Source organism: Labeo rohita, chromosome 25 (genome assembly GCF_022985175.1).
Source record: "Labeo rohita strain BAU-BD-2019 chromosome 25, IGBB_LRoh.1.0, whole genome shotgun sequence".
Taxonomy (NCBI): domain Eukaryota; kingdom Metazoa; phylum Chordata; class Actinopteri; order Cypriniformes; family Cyprinidae; genus Labeo; species Labeo rohita.
Window position 1 is genome coordinate 13,712,448 of NC_066893.1, and position 17,884 is coordinate 13,730,331.

The 17,884-nt window shown below is 34.0% G+C and overlaps 3 protein-coding genes across 4 annotated transcripts; all 3 read left to right on the forward strand.

Moving 5' to 3' along the window:
• Window positions 1–4: 4 nt before the first annotated feature.
• Window positions 5–8,352, forward strand: gtse1 (G-2 and S-phase expressed 1). Of its 2 annotated transcripts, none has more exons than XM_051100141.1 (12): window positions 5–159; window positions 428–482; window positions 1,368–1,425; window positions 1,801–2,437; window positions 2,515–2,676; window positions 4,690–4,831; window positions 5,168–5,566; window positions 5,689–5,758; window positions 5,833–6,039; window positions 6,425–6,704; window positions 6,790–6,906; window positions 8,021–8,352. In XM_051100141.1, the coding sequence occupies exons 2-12, from the start codon at window positions 461–463 to the stop codon at window positions 8,114–8,116; spliced, it is 2,190 nt and encodes a 729-aa protein (XP_050956098.1). In that variant the 5' UTR covers window positions 5–159; window positions 428–460; the 3' UTR covers window positions 8,117–8,352. The 2 variants fall into 2 exon arrangements, with proteins under 2 accessions (XP_050956098.1, XP_050956099.1); XM_051100142.1 differs by having other exon boundaries at window positions 6–159; window positions 425–482.
• Window positions 8,353–8,496: 144 nt separating this feature from the next.
• Window positions 8,497–13,337, forward strand: actr6 (actin related protein 6). Its single transcript, XM_051099024.1, has 11 exons — window positions 8,497–8,704; window positions 8,790–8,907; window positions 8,998–9,066; window positions 9,145–9,268; window positions 10,544–10,679; window positions 10,754–10,810; window positions 10,899–10,997; window positions 12,359–12,437; window positions 12,587–12,758; window positions 12,846–12,984; window positions 13,062–13,337. Exons 1-11 carry the CDS (start codon window positions 8,637–8,639, stop codon window positions 13,189–13,191), a joined length of 1,191 nt encoding a protein of 396 aa, XP_050954981.1. The 5' UTR covers window positions 8,497–8,636; the 3' UTR covers window positions 13,192–13,337.
• Window positions 13,338–13,519: 182 nt separating this feature from the next.
• Window positions 13,520–16,747, forward strand: sycp3 (synaptonemal complex protein 3). The gene is made up of 9 exons (XM_051099025.1): window positions 13,520–13,785; window positions 14,046–14,216; window positions 15,195–15,273; window positions 15,358–15,392; window positions 15,492–15,609; window positions 15,689–15,788; window positions 16,008–16,106; window positions 16,203–16,307; window positions 16,513–16,747. The coding sequence occupies exons 2-9, from the start codon at window positions 14,084–14,086 to the stop codon at window positions 16,564–16,566; spliced, it is 723 nt and encodes a 240-aa protein (XP_050954982.1). The 5' UTR covers window positions 13,520–13,785; window positions 14,046–14,083; the 3' UTR covers window positions 16,567–16,747.
• Window positions 16,748–17,884: the final 1,137 nt, after the last annotated feature.

Below are 17,884 nucleotides of genomic sequence, written 5' to 3' on the forward strand. Positions count from 1 at the left end.
TCCACCAATCCCGTCGCAGCTTTCACGTCACGTGATCTTCGAAATCAGCCTGGTCACGAAATTTGAAATGTGGAAACAGATCGCTAGTGCCAGTTATTTATTGTGAACAGTCAACAATACGATTAATAGATATAACCCGAGAGCTTTAACAAACAAACAGTAAGTATTTTTCGTCGTTTTATATGTTTATAAGTGTCTTAAAATCAAATTATAATATGATCGTTCAGTAAACCAGATAAATGCATGAGCTCCATGACTTGCATTATGTATATGTGTTGTTTATTAGACTAAAAATGCTCTGTTTTTATTGGCTATCGTTGGTTTTATTTCGAGTATTTTAAACTAAGCTGGGTTAAATGTACTTGCTGGTGTCTCAAACGTGTAGTTACAAAGAGGAACCACATTAACCATAAACTGATGTTAGCAGGACTTTGGCCTCCATTTGTTTTCCTGGCTGAAGATGGCATCTCTCACTCACAGTGGTAATCATCTTTTTATATAATCACAATATGTCTAAACTACCCTTTAAAAAATACTGCAGTGGTACCATGGTACAGTGATACTAGTAGATGGTAATACCATGGTTAACCATGGTAAAAACACTAACAACAGTGTTTTAAATTGGTTTTGTAAGTGTCCTGTAACAAGCCACAGAAAATAAACATTGATTTGGCATATTTATTTTAAACATACTTTAAAGATTTGTAATGTTTTTTTAAAGAATTCTCTTCTGCTCACCAAGCCTGCATTTATTTGATCCAAAATACAGCAGTAAAAAGCAGTAAAAGTGTTTAATATTTTTACTTCTTAACTGCTTTCTATTTTAAAACGTAGTTTATTCCTGTGATCAGAGCTGTATTTTCAGCATCATTACTCCAGTATTCAGTCACATGATCTTTCAGAAATTATTCTAATATGCTGATTTGCTGTTCAAAAAACATTATTTTAATTATTATTTATTTATTTTAGACAAATGCTGTCCCTCTCAACTTTCTGTTCATCGAAGAAATCTGAAAAAATTCTACTCAGCTGTTTTCAACATAATAATAATAATAAAAATAATAATAAATGTTTTTGAGCAGAAAATTAGAATGATTTCTGAAGGATCATGTGACTCGAGTAATGATGCTAAAAATTCAGCTTTGAAATCACAGGAATAAATTACAGTTATTTTAAATAGTAAAAATATTTCAAAATGTTACTGTTTCTGCTGTAGTTTGGATCAAATAAATGCAGGCTTGGTGAACACAAGAATCTTCTTTAAAAAAAAACAAAACATAAAAAATCATAAAAAAAACATTTTGACTGGTATTGTAATTTTATCATTTTTCTTTGTATTTATTGGTGTATATTTTTTTTACTTCTAGATTTTGTTTCACTGGCTGAGGAGAAATTTGACTTTGACGTTTCATTGTCACCTGCAAGGTTTGTTTTCAATGTTTATTATGTTCAAGGCAGTAAACATACTAAAGTAAAACTATTAAATCTTTTAAAAATCATTTTTGTTGATTAAAATAAGGCTGAACAATAAAAAAAAAAAAAAAATGAAAATAGCACATAACAAAATTACTAAGACTCGACCTAAAATTAAAATGAGTACTGAAAATATAAGTAAAAAATAAGTTATTTATTTTAATATGATAAACAGATTTAATTTGGTTAAATGGTTTGCTTTGGAATGACGTAAGTAAATTCTGAAAGAATTTAAATTTTTAGCTGACTATTCATTGAATATGTGCTGTACAATATGAATTACAATGTTTTAATATTTTATCGAAATGTCGAAATATTCTCTCACAGCTCTAAAGGAGATTACGATGTTGAGGATGAGGTTTTCATCGGTCCGATCAGTCATAAAGAGAAATGCATTTCTCACGGAGTGGAGATTCATGCAAAGGACAGTATAAGCAGCGGCCCGTCTCTGGGAGAACAGCCCAGCTGGAGTCCGCTCACAGGAGAGAAGTTTGATGAAATCTGCAAAGAAGCTCAGCTACTCGCTAGCCACCTCGAGCAAACCATCACAGATCCTGTCACTGAAAGCAGCGTCGTTTCCACAAGTCAACCCGAGGAGACTGAGACGTTTGAGGAGGACACGACAGCCAAACTGAGCATGTTCAGCAAGCCAGCTGATGTTCTAAGTCCAATCAAACGAGAAACCTTTCTTGTGCAGGAAAGCCCAATGAAGCAACTTCCACCCGCCATTCAGAAGCGGATGCTGAAGGCTAACGGGACGGCTGGGTTTGGCAAGCCACGTCTCAGTACATCGAGTCCAGTCAGACCTGCTGTGACACAGCCTAAGATGGCTACTAGAGGCAAAGCCCTTGTGGCTAGTAGTGGGGTGTTACCCAGCAAACCCACAGCACAAGGGAACTCACGGCTTTCCTCCAGCACAAAACTGCCACCGGCTACTAAAACTAGGCTTCCTCCTCCCAGCAAAGTATGAGCTCTTCCTTTTATTTATTTATAGATTGTTAATGCATTAAGATTTATTTTGGGTCTTTCAATGTTTTTCAGGGAAATTTTGGGCTAAAGCGCAGTCCCAGTAGTAGAAACTCAAGCAGAGCTGGTTCTTCTGAAGACCTTCTCTCTGATAACACCAGCGTCGCTTCTGATATCAGCGATTCCTCCTTTAACACTAGTTTGCCAGGAAGAAGCAGCATTCTGGCCCGGAACAAGGTAAAAGGAGCTGCCACCGTTGTATCTTGTTATTCTCTTCAAGAACTTTTGATTGCTCAGGAAACATTTCTTATTGTTACAATTGAAAATTCTGTCCTTAATTAGTCACCCTCATGTGGTTACACAACCATACTACCTTCATTCATCTTCAGTACACAAATTAAGATATTTTTGATAAAATCCGGGAGCTTTCTGACACTGCATAGACAGCAATGCAACTGACACGCTCAAGGCCCAGAAAGGTAGCAAGGACATCGTTAAAATAGTCCACGTGACATCAGTGGTTCAACCGTAATTTTGCAGAGCTGCAAAAATACTTTTTGTGCACAAAGAAAACTAAAATAATGACTTTATACAAAAATTTCTTCTCTTCAGTGTCAGTGCCACATGTTCATGAGAGTACCATGACGCATGAGTGGTGCTGTTGACGTAGGAGCCAGCGTTCTAGTGTTGGACAGTAAGCTCAATTGTCATATCAAGTTGTGAATGGTACCAAAATAGCGAACCGTACCACTTTTTTGGTACCCTTCCGTTGGGGTACCTAGCACAGCAAAAGGTACCAAAAGGGTGGAGCTCACTGCAGAACGTTGATTTGTTGACTAGAATTGTAGCTTCATAAAATTACGGTTGAACCACTGACATCACAATGACTATTTTAACAATGTCCTTACTACCTTTCTGTGCCTTGAACGTGTCAGTCGCGTTGCTGTCTATGCAGGGTCAGAAAACTCTTGAATTTCATCAGAAATATCTTAATTTGTGTTCCGAAGATGAACGAAGGGCTTGCAGGTTTGGAACAGCATGAGAGTGAGTAATTAATGACAGAATTTTCATTTTTGGGTGAACTATCCCTTTAAAAAAAGTTAAAAAGAACAGCATTTATTTAAAAAAAACAGATTTTTTTGTAATATAAATATTTTTAACAGATCTTAAAGAAGTCCACTTCTAGAACAAAAATGTACAGATAATGTTCTCACCCCCTTGTCATCCATTCTTTCTTCAGTCGTAAAGAAATTATGTTTTTTGAGGAAAATATTTCAGGATTTTTCTCCATATAATGGACTGCTATGGTGCCCCGAATTTGAACTTCCAAAATGTAGTACGGCTTTAAAAAAATCCCAAGTGCGGTTGTAAACGATCCCAGCCGAGGAAGAAGGGTTTTTAAACAATTGGTTATTTTCATTAAAAAATACAATTTAAATACTTTTTAATCTCAAACGTTCATCTTGTCTTGCTTTGCCTTACCTTTGTGTATTCTGGCTCAAGACAGTTAGGGTATGTGGAAAAACTCCAATTGTATTTTCTCCCTCAACTTCAAAAATCATTTCAAAATCATCCTACATCACTGCAGAAGTATCAACACAGTCTTTGCAAAGTGAACATGCAAAGATCAAACACCCTTAACAAAAAAGGTAAAACAGCGATATAGGGCGATTTTAAAGTTGAGGAAAAACATGAGACGGGAGAAATGGAGAAACTGTCATAAACCGGAAAAAACAGAGTTAAGCAGAGTAAGACGAGACGTGCGTTTGACATTAAAAAGAATATAAATTTATGTATTATGTTTATGAAAATAACCGATCGATTCGCTAGATAAGACCCTTCTTCCTTGGCTGGGATAGTTTACAACCACATTTGAAATGTTTTAAGCTGCATTTAAGCTTGAACTGCATTTTGGAAGTTCAAACTCGGGGCTCCATAGAAGTTCACTACATGGAGAAAAATGCTGAAATGTTTTCCTCAAAAAACTATTTTCTTTATAACTGAAGAAAGAAAGACATGAACATCTTGGATGACAAGGAGGTGAGTACATTATATATGAATCTTTGTTCTGGAAGTGGACTTCTCCTTTAAACTTTCACACTGTAGTGTAGCTTGTTATTAAAATGTAAAAAGGCTGTTTTGTCATTTAGTGTAATTTACTACCAAAATAAGAGATTGTACAACATTGGTTGATATAAATTAAATAAATATGTACTTATATAATATTTAAACATTTTCTATATCATATAGACAGAATTGCGAGCTCCATCTGCTCTTAAAGCTCCTTCACTTCAGAACTCAAGAGTCGTAGACAGGAGGAGAAACACTTCATCCTCTTCCTCATCTGTGTCCAGCATTAACTCGAGTATAACTATCTCTCCAGGAAGTAAAGGTGACCTTTCATACCTTTGTCATCATATAATGCTACTTACAGTTAATAGTTAATAACACCTAATAATTTGATAGCCTTGAAATTTTAATATCAGTTATACCATACTTGACCTTATAATGTGATGCGTACATTGACATTTAATTTTTTTTTATTTTTAGATTTTAGTTTTTATTAATATTAGCTATTGTCAGTTGTTTACAAGACCATAAACATGCATTTAAAAAGTAAACAGTGTTAATTATGATTTAAAATGCAAGTGATATACCTGAAATATTCTTGGGTATATACTGCCATCTGTTGGTTACGTTAACAAATTTCAATTCCTCCCCTCACCAGCCAAACTCAATTCCTCATTGAACTCCAGCACTAACAGCATCGGCGCTCGTTCGCACAGCAGCGTGAGCAGGTTGCCAAGTTCTAGCCGCAAATCCTCTATTGTTACCAGAAACCCAGAGCCCCCCGTCAACAGACGGACTTCCATCTCTACACAGGGGAGGAGGGCGCCTGAACTCCTTCCCAGACCTGTTAAAGCTACACCCATTAAGAAAACAGACCCATTACCACCTCCACAGCTTCAGACCCCAGCAAAAAATACAGGTGAAAAGACCACCTCTACATCCAGCATCCCTGCATCTACTGCTAAAATGGGAAGTGCTCTTAAAGGAAACCCCAAACTCAAGGTCCAAGTGGTGCCAACACCCACAAACTACCTGAAAGGAGTTCGCAAATCAGAGGGTGAGGAACTACTAGGATGAATCTCACTAAACCTGAGTTTTGATTTTGGGGTAATATGTGACCTCAATATGATTTAACCAGAACATTACTGCAGTTGTACTAACTTCTATTGATTTTTATAGTTTCCTCCTCACCTGATGTCCCTCGTATCATGAAGCCAAAGAGATTGTTGTCTGCATGCAGTGTGGACAGGTAATATTGTAATATATTCTCATAACGTTCCATTTATTATGAAGGATTCCCTTAATTTTGACATGTCTTTGCAGCCTTCCTGATCATCTAGTTGGTCCTCCAGTGGGCCTCCTGACGCCCTCAGGTATGGGCAGTAAACTGCGGAGACCCTCGGCTCTTCCCACCCCAGTGAACCGCCGTATCTCGGGCATCCCTGCATTCACACCCAAGAGTGTGTCCCGTCTGAGTAAACCTTCCCAGGTCACAGAGCGCTCATCCAGCCAAGCAGCCACTCATTCAAGGTGCCTCTTTATGAGCTTTTAAAGGGATGTTTCACCCAAAAATGAAAATTCTGTCATTAATTACTCACCCTCATGTGTTTCCAAACCCGTAAGACCTTCTTCGCAGCGTAAATAAAGATATTTATGAAGAAATCCGAAAGCTCTCTGACCCTTCATACTGTGGTTTTATGAAGCTACGAGAATCATAAATATTTTAATTTGTGTTTCGAAGACGTACAAAAGTCTTACAGGTTTGGAACGACATGGGGGTGAGTAGTTAATGACACAATTTTCATTTTTGGGTGATATGTATCTTTAAGGACCTTAATTGATTGATCTCCATTGTTCCATAGCTTGTCAGAGTCTCTTTATATGTATACATCTAAGTCATACTTTATGTGTACAGCCCTGAAAACATGAAGGAAAGTGTGAATCAGGAAGATAAACAAACTTCAGTGTCCACTGAGGAGATGTGCCCTCCAGGTGACCTCCAGCCCTGCTCACTGGTCTTTAATGTGGAGGATGAGCCTGAGGAGCCTCCTGCCTGCGAGCCAGCAGTTGTGGAGAATCCCTCTGAGCCGCCTTCATGTGATCCAGAGCCTATTCAAGTCGACATAAAACCTCTTCTAAGCACAGTGGACACCCAAAAACACCTGCAGAAGACAGAGAAAAAGGAAGTTAAAGAGGTGAAATAAACTCTGTTTGAAGTGATTTTAAATTTACATGTGTTAGAAGAAAACTTCAACATATCTGAAAATGTTACAATTGTAGGTTTTGCTTGTGGACGCACCTGCACCAGCACTTCAGCCGTCGGAAAAGCTGCTAATTGATCTCTCCAATACTCCAGACCTGATCAAAACCTCCTCTGGAAAGCCTTGGGCAGGACAGGTGAGAGGAAAGAGTTTATATATACAGTTGAGGTCAAAAGTTTACACACACCTTACAGAATCTGCAAAATGGTAATTATTTTAACAAAATAAGAGGGATCATACAAAATGCATGTTGTTTTTATTTAATACTAACCTGAATAAGATATTTCACATAAAAGATGTTTACATATAGTCCACAAGAGAAAATAATAGTTGATTTTATATAAATGACCCTGTTCAAAAGTTTACATACACTTGATTCTTAATACTGTGTTGCTACCTGAATGATCCACAGCTGTGTGTTTTTGTTTAGTGATAGCTGTTCATGAGTCCCTTCTTTGTCCTTAACAGTTAAACTCTGCTGTTCATCTTTATACATTCTTTATACATCCAACAACTTTTCGACAACAAATTTTCTCTTGTGGACTATATATACACATCTTTTATGTGAAATATCTTATTCAGGTAAAAAATAACATGCTTTTGTATGATCCCTCTTATTTTAGTAAAATAATTAACATTTTGCAGATTCTGCAAGGTGTATGTAAACTTTTGACTTCAACTGTATAAACTTCTTTAGATGAATTCTTAGATGAAAAGGAAGTTTAAAAACAGAACTTATTTAAAATAGAAATATGTTAGAATGTTACCCATGACACTTTGAATCAATGTAAAGGGATAGTTTACCCAGAAATGAATTTCTGTCATTAATTTCTTACCATCATGTTGTTTCAAACCCATAAGATCTTTGATAATCTTCAGAATGCAAATTAAGATATTTCTGATGAAATCAAAGAGCCGACACGTTCAAGTGTGATGCTGCTGACGCAGGAGCCGGCCTTGAACGTTTCAGCTGCCTTGCTGCCTTGCTATCTATGCAGGGTCAGAAAGCTCTCAGATTTCATCAGAAATATCTCAATTTGTGTTCTGAAGATGAATGAAGGCCTCACGGGTTTATAGTGACATGAGGGAGAGTAATTAATGACAGAATTTAAATTTTTGGGTGAATTATCCCTTTAATGTGTCCTTTGTGAATAAAGGTAGTAATATCTTTTAAAAAAATATTGATAATAATTACTTTCAAGTACTATTTATTCAAATTGATTTGTAACTATCAATGTCTTTTCTTCTAGTTAATCGACCTGAGTTCGCCTCTTATAAAATGGAGTCCAGAGGAGAAGAAAGGAAATTCTGAGAACGTGGCTCCACTGATCGACTTGTCTTTTTAGAGGACCTGCAAAATTGACTGTGAACTGTGCCAAGAAAGAAAAAACTTAACTGGAGGGTTTCATAATGTTAAATACTGTTGAAATGAATTTAAAGAGGGAGCATGGATGCTGCTGTGCTTTATTAGCCTTTTGTGCTTTTATTTGTGTTGTCTGTTCTACACGATTGTATGTAATTATGTTGATCTGAAGTATTTTAGAAATGAATGTTGCTGTATTTCCCCCAAAAGGTACAAATAAATGTTAAATTTACAATGTCAGTCATTATGTATGTTTTTATCTATCTATTTATCTATGTACTTAAACAAATACAGTGCGCTACATAAACATACTCCCAAACGATAGAGGCGCTGTTTTTCATTCACTGTCTTCAGATTTTTAGCATCTGAAGCTTAGAAGAAGAAGACGTCCATAGAGCGGCATGTTCATTTACCAAATTCAATATTAGAGCTCTACATTAAAAATGCACTTTGCTTGATATTTTACCTCAATACACTTGTACATCTCAACTTGTGATGTAAAAATGTCAACGCTCGTCTTGGACAATGGTGCGTATTTCGCTAAAATTGGATACAGTCATGAGAAAGTCAGGTACAGTGTGTTTATTATGCATTCCCTTCTATTACGTGACTTATGGTCGTTATATTGAGCTAAACACCGAATATGTTTTCATTAGTGTTATCCCAAATTGCCAATTCCGTTCGAAGACCTCCAGACTGAAAACGTTCACTGCTAATCAGCTGGATGAAATCAAAGACCCGTCCGGACTCTTCTACATCCTCCCCTTTCAAAAGGTATGACCCTCCATATGAGTTATAAACTTAACTGCATGCTATATAAAGCGAACTGTGATTTATATAATCGCATCTCTGCATCTTTATCAGGGATATCTTGTAAACTGGGACGTGCAGCGCAAGGTCTGGGATCATCTGTTTGGAAAAGAGATGTTTAAGGTACCTGAATGACTAAACATATCAGGTTTCCTGGATGTATAGTATGAGATATTGAGGTTGTGCACAATATGTTTGCAGGTGGACTTTGCGGATACCAACATTGTGATAACAGAACCCTACTTCAACTTCAGCTCAATTCAGGAATCCATGAATGAGATTTTATTTGAAGAATATCAGTTCCAGTCAGCGCTCAGAATTAATGGTAAGTTTATTGGATTTTGATACTAGGATTCAGCCAGAGGATTCTATAAATCTGTATTTTATCCATCATCCATTCTATCCATTTGTACACTGCCCTCCAAAAGTTTGGAAACACCCCTGGCAAAGTGTGGTTTTGGACGATATCAGCTTAAATCCTTATCATTTTTTGGTGCAAATACGTTGAAGTAACTTGACATTATCACTGAAGACCAGCAATAATACTTTTCATTTTGATGACATAATGGCGATATATACATGTCAAAGTCACACATGCCCCTTTGCCAGCTGTGATGCCTGGTTACTGGTTTAAACTTGGCCCAGGATTTTAAAAGATTTTTGGGTCAGCACACCTTAATAGCTTCAACAATTGATCGCCAATTAAGTTTAGAATACAATGAATTTAGGCCCAGATTATGCAGAGCTGTAATATCTGCTAATGGTGGATATTTTGATGAGTTGAAAATGTACTCTTTTTTTTTTTTTTATGTATAAACTGTTTATGTTATAAAATGTTTACATAGTTTGTGTTGTCCCTTATCAATGCAAAATTATCACAAATTAAAAAGGATTCATGCCAGTATTGTCCAAAACCCCACTTTTCTAGGGTGTTTCCAAACTTTTGGAGGGCAGTGTAAATTTTATGGGTTTTTTTATTATTTGTTGAGTCAACTTAAAATAATTTGTAACCTGGCTGCCTTAAAATTTTAAATCCAGTCAACTCAAAAAAAAGTTTATTCAACTTGAAATGTTAAATTATACTAAGTGACAACTTAGATATTTGAGGTGAATCAACTTAAAATTTTAAAGCAGATGGGTTACTTACCCATCTGTTAAGTTTAGCAAACACAAATATCTAAGTTGTTACTTAGTACAACTTAACATTTCAAGTTGACTAAACTTATTTTAGTTGACTGAACTTAAAATTTTAAGGCAGCAGTGTAACAAATTATTTTAAGCTGACTCAACAAATTGTGTTTTTTATTTTTTTACAGTGTGGTCTCATCCGCATCTAGCTATTTTTAGCTGTAAATAAAAAAGGTTGTTTTGCTGCTTGATATTGCAAATTACTGTTTTACCATGTTATTTTAATGTATTATCTTAATTATGAACACATTGGTTTGTAGTGCAAACAGTTTTACTGTTTACTGCACGTTGTTATTCTTCTCATTATTTCCCTATAGTGGATAATGAACCGGAACGAACGGAAATCCCATAGGCTTACTTCTGCGTTAAAGAAAAAGGTGGATAAATCTAATTATGTAATTTAATTTTTCAGCTGGATCTTTGAGTGCTCATCGATACTTCCATGAGAATAACTCAGAGCTGTGTTGCATTGTGGTGGATAGCGGCTTCTCCTTTACGCACATTGTTCCTTATTGCAGAGGAAGAAAGATGAAAGAGGGCATTTGCAGGTGAGTGCTAATTAGCTTAATTTAAGTCCTATAAGCACTGAAGATCTTTATATAAATCTCTTTGCATTTCCTAGGGTAAATGTAGGAGGAAAGCTGCTCACCAACCATTTGAAGGAGATCATTTCATACAGGTAAGCTTTGCACCATTTAAATAAGTTCTTCATCAGTTCATTCTTATGGCAGGTTTCTCCTTGAGCTTGTGACAATTTTGTCTTAAAGGCAGCTGCATGTGATGGACGAGACTTATGTGATCAATCAGGTCAAGGAAGATGTGTGTTATGTGTCACAAGATTTCTACAAGGACATGGAGATTGCACAGTAAGTTTGTATTGACTTGACTGACTACTGTTCAAAAGTTTGGGATCAGTATTATGTTTGTTTTTTAAAGAATTCTCTTATGGTCGTCAAGATTGCATTTACTTGATCAAAAATACAGAAAAAATATTGTGAAATGTTATTACAGTTTGAAATAATGCTTTTTTATTTTTATATATTTTAAAATATAATTTATTCCCTTAGTGCAAAGCTGAATTTTCAGGAGCCATTACTCCTGTTCTCAGTGTCATATGATCCTTCAGAAATCATTCTAATATGCTTATTTATTACTTTTATTTTCAGTGTTGGAAACAAGTATGCTGCTTAATATTTTTTTTGGAACATGATTATTTTTTCAGAATTCCTTGAGGAATAAAAAGCATTTATTCAAAATAGAAATATTTTTTAACAATATAAGTCTTTACTATCACTTTTTATCAATTTAACACATTCTTGGTGAATAAAAAATATTAATTTCTTTGGAAAAAAAAAAAAAAAGAATAAAAGTTTACTGACCACAAACTTTTGAATGGTAGTTTATATATTCTATTTTAAATATGCTGTTCTTTTAAACTTTTTATTTATTAAAGAATCTCGAAAATAAGTATCACAGGTTCCAACAAAATATTAAGCAGCACAACTGTTATCAACATTGATAATAAATCAGCACATTAGAATGATTTCTGAAGGATCATGTGACACTGAAGACTGGAGTAATGATGCTGAAAATTCAGCTTTGCAGCATAGGAATAAATTAGGTTTTAATATACATTCACATAGAAAATAGTTCTTTACATTAAAATAATAATAATAATTGATTGATTGATTAAATGCAGCCTTGATGAGCGTAAGAAACTTCTTAAAAAAAAAAAAAAAAACATTAAAAATCTTACTGATCCCACACTTTTGAATGCATTAAACTGATCAAAAGTGACTGTAAAAATGTATAATTTTTCCAACCACTTCTGTTTCACTATTGAACTTTCTTTTTATCAAGGAGTTCTGAAAAAATAGTAAAATACTAAGCAGCACAACTGTTTTAAACATTGATATTAAATGTTTCTTAAACAGCATATTCAGCATATTAGAATGGTTTTGAAGGATCATGTGAGACTGGAATAACGACTGCTAAAAAAAATCACCTTTTCCATCACAGGAATAAATTCCATGTTAAAATATATTCAAATAAAACGCTTATTTTAAAATGTAGTAATATTTTGCTAAATTACTGAGTTTATTGTATTTGTAATCAAATTAATGCAGCCTTGGTTAAGTGTTTTTTTTTGTTTTGTTTTGTTTTTTTTTTTTTTTAAATCAAGTCTTTTGGATAATGTATAGCACAATTTATTCTGGTTATTTCACAGATTGAAAGGAGAAGATAATACAGTTATGAGAGACTATGTGCTGCCGGATTTCAGCGCTATCAAAAAGGGATTTTGCAAGGTAAGCAATTTGGTGTGTAATGGTTCGCAAATGCTGCACCCTAATCTCGTGACTCAGTATTGTGTCATGGTTTGAAAATGGCATGCTATTAAAACTTGAAATGCAATATTTGATTTTGTACTTACCCAGCAATTCTTTATGCACTGTAGCCTAGAGAGGAGATGAATTTTACTGGCAAATATAAAACTGGAGAGCAGATTTTGCGGCTCACCAATGAGAGGTTTGCAGTCCCAGAGATGCTCTTTCACCCCTCTGACATTGGCATTCTGGAGATGGGCATACCTGAGGCTTTGGTCAACTCCATTAACAACATGCCGGAAGGTAGGTTGCAGCTCACTAGATGTATGTGTGATTTTAAAATGTTAATGCATTAAATGTACTCTAATATAAGGGTCTTTCTATGTCCAGAGATGCAGCCCCACTTCTACAAGAACATTGTTCTTACTGGAGGCAACTCCTTGTTCCCTGGATTCAGAGATCGGGTTTACAAAGAAGTCCGCGCACTCGCTCCTGTAGAATATCAAGTTTCTGTCGTTCTGCCACAGAAGTATGTTTTGTTCTGAAACAATGATTTACATTGTTTTAATACATAATCTTAACTAAATATTTGTGTTTTGTTCTCAGTCCAATCTGTTACCCATGGGAAGGAGGAAAGTTATTGGCCGAAAACCCTGACTTTGAAGAGATGGTGGTGACACGAGACGATTATGAGGAAAACGGACATTATGTATGCGAGGAGAAGTTTGATATTTGACCTGCATATGAATTGTCAGTCATTTTGTACAGAAAATGTATGTTTTGTATGAAAAATAAGCTGTACATTGGCATACAGTGCATTATACTCAATATTACTCAAGTCAGTAGACATTTTGACTTTAAATGTCATAATTTAGTAGTTTTCCACCTTTTAAAAAATCTTGTATATATTAAAATAATGTGAATTGAAGAAATAAGTGCTTTTTTACTGTTGGTTTTTAACTTATTTTGAATACAATTAATTATATGATAATTTAAGTTGAAGAGTTGACTAGCTTAATATTTGAAATGACGAAGTGGTTTGATCATTAATATTATTTATTTATTTATAATCATTAATATGCACCACCTAAGCTGAGCGCGGTCAATCATTGTCTCCAGTTTAAAATAAAAAAAGCGGGAAATCACTTCAGAGACGCGCGAATTCAAACCGTCGCAAACATTTTTTGCTGGTTTCTGTTTATGAATGAATTATAGTAGTTTAGATAATTTGCGTAATAACTTACAGTAGTGGAAAGTAATTGCGTTTTGGATAGTTTTCTAGACTGGCGTGATTGGTTATACGGATATCACACACGCACACACTCGTCAGGTAAGTTACAGATGATTCTCTGGAGATTCTCCACAGGATACGAAAAGTATGTTTTATTTTGTAGCTTTTTTGTGAATAAAAATCGCTTTATATTATATATTTAAATCAGTTTAAAGTATTTTAATTATTAAAAATAAGATGAACGATGTTACGTAATATCATATTACGAGAAAATCAGTTTTTCTTTCTACTGAACAGTAAATTCTTTGATGTGATTTACAAGGTGGTGTTTATATTTGTTGCTGCTTATATTTAAATAGACCAGACTACAGCAAAATACTCTTCATACAACGAGACAATGGCAGCTTCCGCGAGAAAACAGAACAAGAAGACCAAACACACTGACAGCACCGCAGACCTGAAAAAAGCGTTTGACTTCGACACTCTGGACGAAAAGAAAGGAAGTGGGTCTGACGATGATACCAGAGATGGTGTGTCTGTGTATATTATCATGCCCATTACAAAATTATATTTGGTGGTACCATAGTAAAGTGATGCCATTAGAGGTTCAACAATGATATTTACATGGCATTTAAAGTTAATATATTAATTTATTACCAGGGTAATAAAAGAGGTATAATAACACTTAAGAATTAATATACAATTTGCAATTTAATATGAATTAGTTATTTAATAATGGTTGGTACACTACCAGTCAAAACTTTATGAACAGTAAGATTTTAATGTTTTCAAAAGACCTGTCTTCTGCTCACCAAGCCTGCATTTATTTGATCCAAAGTGCAGCAAAAACAGTACAATTTTGAAATATTTTTACTATTTAAAATAACTGCTTTCTATTGGAATATATTTTAAAGTGTAATTTATTCCTTTGACCAAAGCTAACTTTTCAGCATCATTACCCCAGTCACATGATCCTTCAGAAATCATTCTAATATTCTGATTTGCTGTTCAAGAAATTATAGAAATTAATATTTTTATTTAGCAAGAATGCTTTAAAATGATCAAAAGTGATAATAAAGACATTTATAATGTTACAAAAGATTTCTGTTTCAGATAAATGCTGTTCATCAAAAAAAAAAAACTGAAAAATTCTACTCAACATAATAATAATAATACATGTTTTTGAGCAGCAAATGAGAATATTAGAATGATTTCTGAAGAATCATGTGAATGGAGTAATGATGCTAAAAATTCAGCTTTGAAATCACAGGAATAAACTACATTTTAAAATATATTCAAATAGAAAACAGCTATTTTAAATAGTAAAAATATTTTTAGGTTTTACTGTTTTTGCTGTACTTTTTGGATCAAATAAATGCAGGCTTGGTGAGCAGAAGAGATTAAAAATCTTACCGTTCAAAAACTTTTGACTGCTAGTGTACATGTATCAAGTGATGTAGCTGTGAAGCTTGGCTGTATGTTGTTCTCATTCTGTTACATTGCATTAGAAACTCCAATCATTGACAAGCTGACCAAGAAAAGATCTGCAGATACGTTTGATGACGATGATCTTACTGCAGGTGTGGGGTAAGTCCTGAAATATATACAACTGACCAAAGTTATGAAGCCCTTTCATTGAATCGAAAAAGTGTTTGTTGTTCTTCATCTCAGGAATGAGGTTCAAACTATGCTGGAAAGATTCGGTGGTAAGTGACCTTCACAGCTGATGCTTCAATGATAATATTAGCTTGTATGTCTGAATAAATCACCCTAATACTCATAAACGTGACTGAACGGTCATTTAGCGGACATCAGCAAGGCCATGCAGACCAAAAGGAAACGTTTGGAGGTTCTCACCAAAAACTCCTTAAAGGGCAGCACTCAGAAACTGGAGCAAATGTGGAAAACCCAGCAGAATCAGAGGTGAATGAGTACACTGGCTGTAAAATGACACATTCTTTCTTTTATGTTTAAAAAACATAAATGTTTGTATTTTTTGCAGGCAGAAGCTGACACAAGATTATTCTCAGCAAGTTCTGTCTGTGCTTCAGCAGTGGGAGACCGACGTTCAGAAATCTGAGGAGCAGGAGGAGAAGCTGAATGTAAGTCCCAAACATAAAAATGTAAACAAAAAGTTGTAAAAGTTGAAACATGTTATTTTGGGCCACGGCATCACACTAAGGAAAAGGAAACATTATAAGGATTAAAGGTCTCGTGAAAAACATAACGCAGCTTTTCAGGATATCTAGCAGCCATTTAGAGATATCTGACGTAAACGCCTAACACTCTGCCTTTGAACTTCCTAATTTCTGTTTTCACAGAATTTGTTTCGCCAGCAGCAGAAGCTCTTCCAGCAGGCGAGGGTTGTGCAAAACCAGAAAATGAAAACCATCAAAGACCTGTATGAGCAGTTTGTCAAGGTCACAGATGCCATCATCGCTTTAATTATTTGAAATCGAACCGAGACATTTTTTCATCGTTTGGCTGAGCGGCTGAGGTCTTTCATTTGTGTGCAGAACATGGAGGAGATGGAGAAAAGCCATGAAGCCTTCCTGCAGGGCACCCAGATGGAGCTGAGAAAGGAGATGGCCCTGCTGCAGAAGAAGATAATGATGGACACAGTGAGTGCTTCAACAAAAGGATTTCGCACCGTTTAGACTCTAGATATTACACATGCTTAAAATAGCCTTTCAGTATTTTCAAAACAGGTTTGGTTTAGTTCTTGGAGCTCATTTATGAAAAACTGAAGAAATTTCTGTAAATAGTTCATAAAATCATTTTTATGTAAGAATGGATTTATGGTAATTGCATGTTTTATTTTTACAGCAACAACAGGAGATGGCCACTGTTCGGAAATCCCTCCAATCCATGCTGTTCTGAAAGCATCTTTCTGTTCTAATGACAACACTGTAGATGACTTAACTTGTGTTTGAAAACGAAGGTTTACTTTATTAAAAAAGTTTGTTCATTTTAATCCATAATTGTATAATAATAATATGTAAGTAATTTAACTCTTGTGTCAAGATTAAAGATCCCATAAATTAATTTTTCTTTTCTGTGTTGAGGCATGATGTTGAAAGTTTGGCTGGGACATAACAAAGGAGTTTTTTCAAATTTTTCTTCATCATTATTATTATTATTATTATTATTATTATCATCAAATGATTGATTGATTGCTTTACTTTTGCTTGCTAGTTAATTGCAGATGGCATTAGAGTTAGGATATTCTCAATTTAGAAAGCATGTGTTGTATATATAATGTATTGTATAATATATAAAATTGGTTGTTTATTTATTTTCATGTAAAATATATATTTTTGCATTTCAATCGAAAAGTATTTTCTTACATATTAGTAATATTAATATTATAACATTTTCATTTTTTTCTCCATTTCATAATACTTAAGATTTCTCGTCAGCGCTGGAAATGAAAGGTTTTAAATAATACATAAAATTATCATTTTGCATCTTCAATTGTAAAATAATTTTGCTAAATGGTTATTTGCATTTTATATAATATCTAAAATTATTTTGCATTTTTTAATTGTGATTTGTTTTTCACACAGGCTTTCATGTGAGGTCTTCATACATATATATATATATATATTAAATAACAATATTTTTTACAATTAAACATTTTTAAATGCGTTTAGATAATTGTGCCAAATGGGTATTATATATATATATCCATTTGCCACAATTATTTTACAATTAAAAATACAAAACATCCATATTTTGCATATGAAGTCTTCATATATATATATATATATATATATATATATATTTTTTTTTTTTTAATTGTATTATATTAAATAATCATAATTTTTTACAATGAAACATTTTTAAATTTGCATTTTAACAGGGTCCCCTATAAAAATGCTTATTTTAAAATGTTTCGTTGTAAAATGTGTATATATATATATATATATATATGTATATATGTATATATATATATATATATATATATATATATATATATAACCATTATGGTTATGAATTATTTTACAAATAAAAATGCAAAATATCCATTATTATTTTTATTAAATGTATATATAATATATGTATATATTATATAAAATAACCATTTAGCACAATTATTTTACAGTTTTTAAATGTTTAGGTTCAGTTATTTTACTTTAATGGCACAGAAAAGGTTATTAGTTATTGAATGCCTTATTTTCAAAAAATGTCCAATGAT

Coding starts and splice junctions, on each gene's coding strand:
- gtse1 (XM_051100141.1), top strand. CDS start 461: ATGGCATCTCTCACTCACAGTG. Junction 2,438..2,514: donor GGCTTCCTCCTCCCAGCAAA/GTATGAGCTCTT, acceptor AATGTTTTTCAG/GGAAATTTTGGGCTAAAGCG. Junction 2,677..4,689: donor GCATTCTGGCCCGGAACAAG/GTAAAAGGAGCT, acceptor TATATCATATAG/ACAGAATTGCGAGCTCCATC.
- actr6 (XM_051099024.1), top strand. CDS start 8,637: ATGTCAACGCTCGTCTTGGACAATGGTGCGTATTTCGCTAAAATTGGA. Junction 9,067..9,144: donor TTGGAAAAGAGATGTTTAAG/GTACCTGAATGA, acceptor ATATGTTTGCAG/GTGGACTTTGCGGATACCAA. Junction 10,680..10,753: donor ATGAAAGAGGGCATTTGCAG/GTGAGTGCTAAT, acceptor TGCATTTCCTAG/GGTAAATGTAGGAGGAAAGC.
- sycp3 (XM_051099025.1), top strand. CDS start 14,084: ATGGCAGCTTCCGCGAGAAAACAGAACAAGAAGACCAAACACACTGAC. Junction 14,217..15,194: donor TGACGATGATACCAGAGATG/GTGTGTCTGTGT, acceptor ACATTGCATTAG/AAACTCCAATCATTGACAAG. Junction 15,610..15,688: donor AAAACCCAGCAGAATCAGAG/GTGAATGAGTAC, acceptor TATTTTTTGCAG/GCAGAAGCTGACACAAGATT.